The sequence below is a fragment of the Malus domestica genome, chromosome 08 (assembly GCF_042453785.1).
Source record: "Malus domestica chromosome 08, GDT2T_hap1".
Lineage (NCBI taxonomy): Eukaryota > Viridiplantae > Streptophyta > Magnoliopsida > Rosales > Rosaceae > Malus > Malus domestica.
In genome coordinates, this window is record NC_091668.1 from 21,355,435 (window position 1) to 21,364,108 (window position 8,674).

General features: G+C 37.5%; 1 protein-coding gene across 14 annotated transcripts; it reads right to left on the minus strand.

Annotated features, from left to right (window-relative positions):
- Nucleotides 1-1,277: 1,277 nt before the first annotated feature.
- Nucleotides 1,278-7,853, minus strand: LOC103438250 (sulfate transporter 1.3-like). 14 transcript variants are annotated; one of them, XM_029107143.2, is made up of 17 exons: nt 7,594-7,705; nt 7,403-7,436; nt 7,165-7,275; nt 5,600-5,742; nt 4,964-5,317; nt 4,824-4,872; nt 4,513-4,720; nt 4,233-4,407; nt 4,069-4,134; nt 3,869-3,982; nt 3,664-3,780; nt 3,444-3,570; nt 2,821-3,107; nt 2,548-2,738; nt 2,131-2,216; nt 1,954-2,030; nt 1,278-1,842 (listed from the first exon to the last, which is right to left on the minus strand). In XM_029107143.2, exons 5-17 carry the CDS (start codon nt 5,300-5,302, stop codon nt 1,699-1,701), a joined length of 1,980 nt encoding a protein of 659 aa, XP_028962976.1. In that variant the 5' UTR covers nt 5,303-5,317; nt 5,600-5,742; nt 7,165-7,275; nt 7,403-7,436; nt 7,594-7,705; the 3' UTR covers nt 1,278-1,698. The 14 variants fall into 14 exon arrangements, with proteins under 14 accessions (XP_028962976.1, XP_070683329.1, XP_028962977.1 ...); XM_070827228.1 differs by having other exon boundaries at nt 7,160-7,275; nt 7,594-7,684; XM_029107144.2 differs by lacking the exon at nt 7,403-7,436 and having other exon boundaries at nt 7,594-7,853.
- Between the last annotated feature and the right edge of the window lie 821 nt (nt 7,854-8,674).

Below are 8,674 nucleotides of genomic sequence, written 5' to 3' on the forward strand. Positions count from 1 at the left end.
GCCAAGTTTCATACTAACTTTGTGATTTTTTTCATTAATTTTCAACGCCATATACTATAGTTCTACAATGCTTACCGTAGAAAACTTTAAGACTTCATTAGCTATTTTGTATTTGTATATAACCAGTTAGTAAATTAATACGGCGCAACTATTAATTTGGGCTTATTCCTTTTTTTATGTTCTCATTCATAGATTATCTTTACAAAAGTCACTAAAATTGGAGATCGTTTATCCCTTTAATCATTATTGTGAATATTACATGATTTATCGAAAACACTGTGTTCATCTATTTTGCAAAACTATATTATGATATTTATATTGCTCTATTTCATATAGGGTGCGCCTTCCTCTAGCTTGGTTAGAAATGCTCCTTCTCAAGGTTAGTTTTTTTCAACTCTTTCCTGTAAACTAAAACAAGAGTGAATTTTCCATGCACAATTAGAAGCGCACCTAAACCACTACACGGTGGTCCAGTGGTCCACACGATGAATCACACGATGATGGCTAGAGATAGGTTGAAATGCTTCTATGTTCTTTTTTTTTTAAATAAATAAATAAAAATAAAATAAATTGAAGCCCACGTATCTAATGAGACCCTTTGCATTCTTGGGCACCTTTGATCTCCAACTCCAAGCATAAAATGGTCGTCAATTAATCATCCACCGGCATTTTATTGGCTCCAGAATTGACAAATGACATGGGTGGGGACTGAGTTGGGATTTGCTAGGCTATCTTATGGACAGGAGTTCTATATTCATAGTCCATTTATTGCTTCTATAGCTCACATCACATGTGTGTATTGTTGAGATATAAATCTTTAGGGTAATTCTCACTTTTCTATCCTGAAGTATAGTGATTTTCATACCTTCATACATAAGTTTTTTTTTAACTCAGTATCATATCTAAAGTTACGTTTTTTGGTAATTATCACCACCAACTATAGGACATATAGTTGGTGGTGTTGAAACCTTTGCGACTAAGGTACCAAGACCCACCATGTTTTGTGTGACCATTCCGGTCACTGCGACACTTTTCTTCTTTGGTAGGGATAAATCGAAGCAATGCAGAACTGAATCTCAATGAATCATGATAGCAAAGATAGGAAGATCCATTGGTGTTGGTTCAAATAGGAATAAAATAGGAAGATTCATGTCCTTGAACTAAAAAAACTCTTGTATCTTGATAGGTAAAAGTGGAAAACCAAACTTGCACATATAGATCCAAAAGCATACAAATCTATATCTAGAAAGAAACCCAATCGTAGAGGCACCAGATAATAAGAGAACAAAATGCATTTATCAACTGGAAAGAAACAAAACTCTTCAAATCGTAACAGGAATACAAGTCAAGTAACTTGTAATCCAAAACTACACAGAGCAAGATGGCCGAGTTTACAATCTGAGAGAGAGAGAGAGAGAGAGAGAGAGAGAGAGAGAGAGAGAGAGAGAGAAATTAGATTATCCTTCTATACACTTTTTTCCTGTAATTTGAACACCCTTTTACCATTTACACCTGTTTTTACGTATCTTTTTAACTTTTTACTTGCATTGGACCCAGGCACTTCAGCTTTCACCACTTTCACATTCACTTCCCCACCATACGCTTTTCAACTGAAGAACCTGTTAAGCCTCTCTCTCCATTTCAATACTTTCTTTGTGCACCCGTTTCTCTCTCAAACAATAAACACTCCATTTACACTTAAGGTTCTTCGACCAGTTTCGGGGAACAGGATGAGACGGCCTCAGCCACTGTGAGGAAGATTCTGTCTTCGCCGATCAAAGTTGAAACGTGGGATGCGTGAATCTTATCAATCACCAGCGGTCCGGGGTTTGCGAGAACAAGCTGCACATTAAGGTTGGAGGTAAGACAAGTTCATGTCACATACAATGTCAGTTTATTTTGTTAACCGAAGTAGAGAATGACGTATGATGATTTCGCGTGTGTGTAATTTACCTGAATGTCTCTCTTTTGGAGACTCCTGTGCAACTCTTCCAAGGCATGAATTCCACTGGTGTCGATGTCAGTCACAGCTGCAACAAACACAAGACACCATGAGAAATGAATTTAGATAACCGAGAGTAATGAATCAGCCTATCGGCATTTGGTTTAAAAGATCAGAAAACTGCTTACGTGACATTTCAACGATCAAAAACTGAATGCTTGGTAGGTAGGCTTCTTTCAACTGTTCTTCTTCATCCACCAACCATCTCAATATCCTGCAAGGAAGTTGAACTTGAGTACCGCGAAAGATATAGTATGCCTAAGCAGATTGTAAAACATCAATGTCAGCCCATTTCTAGGTTCCTTTCATGATGAGGCCATATAGAGTACTAGAACTAACATATGACTTATATACCCTATGCTGCACATTTCAAGTAACGAAACCTTTAATAAGTCGAAAGAAACAGCTTAGTTTGGCAATGTAAGGCAAGCAGAAGTTTTCTGTTCATAGATTTTTCAGTCCTCAGTCACCCATTTTTTATTGCATCTTTAAGAATTACCACGAAAATCTAAGTGAACCGAGCATAAACTAGAGAGCATATGTACCTCTCCTTAATGTAATTGGAGTTGGAGAAGTAAATTGCAGAGTCAACTCTCACAATCATAACCCCTGGAACCTTAGTTGCTTCTGGATACTGTTGGATGTTTCTGTATACATTTGTCCCAGGAATCTTCCCGAGTATGGCAGTCCGCGGTCTGGTAACTTGTAAGAGGATTTTAGCAAAGGATATTGAGACCTGGACAGAAACAATTGTTAACTTAGCTGATCTCTATATTATAGTTTTCGAATACAAGGCAGTTAACAATAGATTTATTTACCGCGATTAAGAGGCCGATCTCAACAGATTTAAAGATAACACCAAAGAAGGCTCCCAAGCAAGCAACAAAGTCAAATTTGTCAATCTTCCATATAAGGATTGCTGCTTGGAAGTCAATTAGGTTGATCACAGCAGATATAATGATGGCAGCAAGAATGGCATTCGGGGTGTACTTAAAAAGAGGTGTGATGAATTGCAAGGTTAGGAAAACAACGATGGACATCACAATATTAGAGACTGCAGTTTGGCATCCGGCAAAGTAATTCACTGCTGAGCGAGAGAAGGAACCTGCAAGTATAAGAGCATTCAATCAGTTCCATGTCCTTAGTCACACGTCCTCTAGATGCAAGGTTCAAGGTTTTTAAGCATGCTCATTGCTTAACCTTAGAGTATCAACAAACTACGTTTGCTAGATTTGTATTATTTTGACAAATTTTTATGCACTTTATCTATAATCCATCTTCAGCGGATTTACTTGTCAAACTTTTGCGGTGAAAACATGGTCCATGCCTGCTAGAAGCCTAGAACAAGAGACTACAGCCCCTCGGCCCTTATCATGCACAAATAAGCATTCGTAACTATTAGTGTGTATGTAATTCATAATTTATTTGGTATCTTTCTCACCTGTCGCAACATAGCAGGAAGTCATTGAGCCGACAATATTCATGGTTCCTAGAGCCACCATTTCTTTGTTTCCGTCTATCTGGTAGTCCTTCATGGAAGCAAAAGTTCTTCCAATTGCTATAGCTTCCTGATAATTCACACCAATAAGAAAAAGGGTTTAAGATACAAGAAATGATATCAAAAAAATTTCTAGGCAGGAAATGGGCTCGGAGATGCTCACCGTCAATGCTACCATTCCAGCTACAACGCCAATCTTGAAACCCTTTGCAAGATAGTGACCAGTGAAAAATATTTCATCTATAGATGGAGGATTGATTCCTTTTTCAATATGTCTCACCTACATCCATAGAGAAACCATAAGTACTCTTTCTTGCAACTGAAATCAACATTCTTCTGAAGTACCATTTATAATACGGGGGACTTACAATTGCAACCCCATCCTTTTCTGCATGAGTTATGTACACGAAAAAAGTGGACAGGATAACAGATATCAGTGGGGCGATTGCTGGAACCCAGAAGAGATTCTTCTTCTTCTTTCCCTGCTCCCCAGAACATGTGAAAATCAGACAAGAACTAACAAACAGATTGTATTAGGCGAATTGAAGTAAAGTTTGGGGATTCTTACAATATATTTGGCAAGCAAGAGGAACGATAAGAATGATACTCCGATGACTATTGTCTGCCAGTTCCACTGCAAAATTTTGTAATACAGGGATCAGTAACTTGATGTTGCAGTCAGTGAAAGAAAAAACTTTGATGTTTCCGATTTTAACCCTAAATAGAGCTTACCCCATGATGAGCTGAGCGAAATACTGATTGCATTACAGAGACAATATCAGTGTTCTTTGTGAAATTGTTTATTCCGAGAAAACCCTTAAGCTGTTGGAGAGCAATTGTGATGGCAGCTCCACCCATAAAGCCAACAATGGCAGCATGAGATAGGAAGTCAATCAAGAATCCCAGCCTGGTAACAAAAATAGAACAAGTATAGTATTACGACCGAGAGGCCTTCAGAAACAGATAGAATGAGAGTTTAAGGTAAAAAAAATGTAAGACTTAATCAAGCTACCTCAAAATCCCAAGGGTGGCTTGGGTGATGCCTGCAAAGAAGGTAGCTGTGAAGGCCAGGCGCCGGTAATCATCTGGGTTTTTAACATGGTCAATCTCATCCTGAAGAAGTGTACCCAGCAGGAGCGACACCACAGCCACAGGTCCGATGGCTATATCTCTTGAGCTGCCCATGATTGCATAGATCAATGGTGGAACAAAGCTCGAATCTGTAAAGGTTTTGAAAAGCAAAAGACAAGTCTCACAACAACATCCAAGGAAAGCAGGTACAATACAGGAAGGTGTGTTCTTGAGTAGCATAGAAGTACTTACACAATCCGTACTGGGGAGCCAAGTTTGCAAGTTTTGCATATCCAATGTCCTGATTATCCAGTTGAGAAAATCGTCAGATATATGGAACCGGAAAATGACATAAATTAGCTAAGTTGCAATAGATTAAGCCGCCAATTTACCTGAGGAATGCAAAGACTAGCAATAGTCAGTCCGGCAATTAGATCCCCCCGAAACTTCAATAGATTATAGCCTCTCCCCCATTCGAATATGGGGAAAATGGCCTGCACGCCGAGGATGAACTTTCGCGACTTAGGTTGATGCTTGAAGGGCCGTAGAGGATCATCTGAAAAGAATGTTTCTTTCAAAGTGTTTGAGAATTCCTTGAAAAGGTTCTGCTTTGGGGGAACTCCCACTTTGTGAATGTATGGCGCGCCCTGTGAATGATTGCGCGAAGATGACAAGCTTCTGGAGTCCATGTCTTTGGCTTCGAGGTCCTCGTTTGAATGAACTGAAGCCATGGATAATCAGTTCACCTGTAATGCAAGAAACAGAAAAAGAAATGATGAACAGGCAGATCAGAGTAGCGACTCTTGTATTATGAACAAAGTGATACCGAAAGAGTGCAAAGGGCTGCAATATACAAGTAGAATCAGTTTCTAGTGACATGCAGAAAGTGTTTTTTTGCCAACTAATCCAATGGAATATTGTTTTGATAGTTCATGCAAATATCTTAAAGAATCGAAGACTCAAACGAAGTCACAAGAGATGTAACTTTTTAGGCAAAAGTGATAGTTACAGAAGAGACTGAATCTAACCGAATGAAAGAAGGATGCCGGAGAAGGCTCTTCGCAGACAGTTGTTTTTTAATGTAGACAGGGCTTACGAGACTGCTGAAGGAAGCTGAAAAGCTCTTCCTTATATAAGCACTTAAAAAGTACTTGTGCGCAGACTTTTCAAGCTGCCCAAAAAAAGAATTAAAGAGTGAATGTGGATCACTTACACATAAAATACATAATTAGTAATAAGTAAACAAAGTTTAACAAAATAATCAACCCCAACCCGCCACAAATTGATTATTAAATTGCTGGAGATTGATGTAAGCAAACACATCATCATCCCTTCCATAATTGTACAGCTTAGAAGTATAAAATGCATTAGAAAATGATGTTAGACTTTTTTTTTCTTTAACAAACGATATTATCTACACAAAGGGGAGGGGGTGGCTTAGCCTCACAATGAGTTAGCAATAATGTGGTTCTAATTTGCTTTTGGCAAGAATCGAACCTAATACCTCTCACTTACAAGTGAAGAGAAATACCACTAGACCGTAGTACAAATGATGTTTGACTTGAGCACAGATGGGCAGCAACTAGAAAAAACCAAAAACATAAATCCACTTTAATTATTTAATTTAGGCCTTATTTTTCAACCCTAAGTCCCTCACAAACAGCAAATGCAAGTCCTGAAGTAGATGTCTTCAAGTTTTAACCGGTGACTTCAGTGAAAAGAAGAAAAAATGGAATCAAATTCTTTGTGGTCCATTTGAAGCAAACCCTAGTTGTCTAACTTATTCTTTGTGGTCCATTTGAGAATTTTGTGACCACAATGGATTTGATTTGAGTCATTGACTGACCTAAAACAAATGAACAAGACCGTAAGAAGGGATGGAGGGAGGGAAAAAAAGGGCCTACTTCATTGAAACTAGAGGCAAACTTGTCGATCGATGTAAGCGAGATAAGAAGTGTTAGAGACGCCTAAATAGCTAATGTTTTTTGTACTGTATTCTTCTTCTTCACAGTGTTGATTGATTGGTGCTGATATGAAACGAACAACAGAAGCAGAAGCATCAAAGAGGCTTTTAACTTTTAAAAACTAGTGTCACAAGAGAAAATGTGCTTTTGTTCCAAACAAAAAAAGGGGATTAAAAGTTGTAACCCTACATTATTTCTAATTCTGCAGAAAAGTTCAAGAATCAATTATGCCACTTTAGAATTCCTTAAAATTCCACTTGACCGATTCGATTGAACTGCAATTATCTTTAAACTATTTGATTTTAAGAATAACATCACCCCAATCAAACAATCCCACTCCTTAATCAAAATCATACGGGAAATACATGCAGATGAAACTGGTTACAAACTTCTAACAAAAAATGAACCCGAGAGATACTAACACGTCAACAAAAGGGCATTAAACCAGGGTTATAAACGGATTAACCGTCAAATTTAAATATAACCAGTTCTATTTGTGAGTATTTCCCAATCAGATACATGGTTACACCTCCAATGGTCTAAGAAAAAGCATGCATAACAAATTGGGGAAGAATAAAAATCAGAACCAGTGGATGATAATGATATATATGAAAGAAAGACTACCTCACCTCCACAGATGCTTCTCATGCAAGCCACTGAAAGTGGGAGGAAGAATTTACACCAAAGCCAAAAGTTCTTCCTTTCTGGAAATAATAAAAATCCACTCAAGCGCCAAACTCCTGTTGCAAAAGGGCAAAAAGAACCAAAAAAATAATAAAATAATGCAGAAGCAATGGGGAAAAAGGAATTCAGAAAACACCAAATAAAATATGCACGAAAAGGCAAGACCCAGCAAAGAGTTTGCACCTTCTCTTTCCCACACTCAATGGTCGTCATGTTTCTGGGAAAAAGAAAATATTCAATTTATAAAAAAAAAAAAAGGGCAACCTTTGAAGAAGCACAGATGAAAAGGGCTAAATTTTTGTCTAGGTTCAATGAATCCCAAAAAACCAATGAGTCCCCCAAATATGAAACTAAAAACCCTATAAAATAGAGACCTGTTTGGTTGCTGAGAAAATTAAGTAACCATCACCCCGTGTCAGTAAAGTACCAAACTTGAGCAGGTAGGCTGCAGGTTAGCGAGAATTTTCGACAATTTATCGACGCCCAACTCACGTTCACTTATTCTTGATAGCATTAATATTAAAATTTTAGAAAGATTTTAAAAAAATTTAGACATTCATCTTTTTGGATTTTTCTTTTTTTTTTTCTTGTGATGTGATGGTTTTGTTGAATTTTCGACATCACATAAATTGTCAAAGATTCAATGTTACGGTAGGTCACATATAAATAATGTATGGTTGGCAAAGAGTTTACAACTTGTCACTTAATATTACGTTTCAGTGATATTCTTCTTTATTTGTAAGTGGAAGTAATGTTCTAAAAAACACTAGGAGCTATTCGGACGGTGAGCTGGAGCCTAACGCCTAGGCAGCTAGACGGGATCTAAACGGATTTAAGTAAATTTAATTTATGTCTTTAGTGAATTTGGTGGCATGAAATGAAGTTCAAATAATCACAAGTAAGTATTAATTTATAAAATATCTTTTAGAGATCATATTAATTTATTTTGAATTTAAAGAGAAATGAAAGTGTCAAATATGTGGGTATGAAAATAAAAATGTAACATTGGGACGCATTAAGATGGGCAACTTCAGCCTGACGATCTATGTTTTTTTAATGAGAAAAAATCAATAACACTCGATGCTATGGACTGACAGCCTTTTTTTTCCCCAGAAAAGTCAAGCAACTTACAAAAACCAAATAAAAATAAAAAAAATTAAATTAAATAGTTTGAGAGTGGTCACGTAGGTGTGGAAGGAAGAGAGAGAAACTAATTTTCTCTCATCTTCTTCCTCTTCGCAAGAACACATATTAGAAGCTCAACAAGTTTAGAAAAACTAGAACACAACTGATCTGCATTCATCATTTCTCAAGTTTGAAAATGGAAAAAATTGAAATTCTTAGACCGCCTAGGCCACCTAGTTGCCCGTCTAAGCTGCCCAAGGGCCGATCAGGTTGCCTCGGCACCCACCTAATCCTTGTCCTGATTTTGCTCCTGATTATGCATTAATCCCG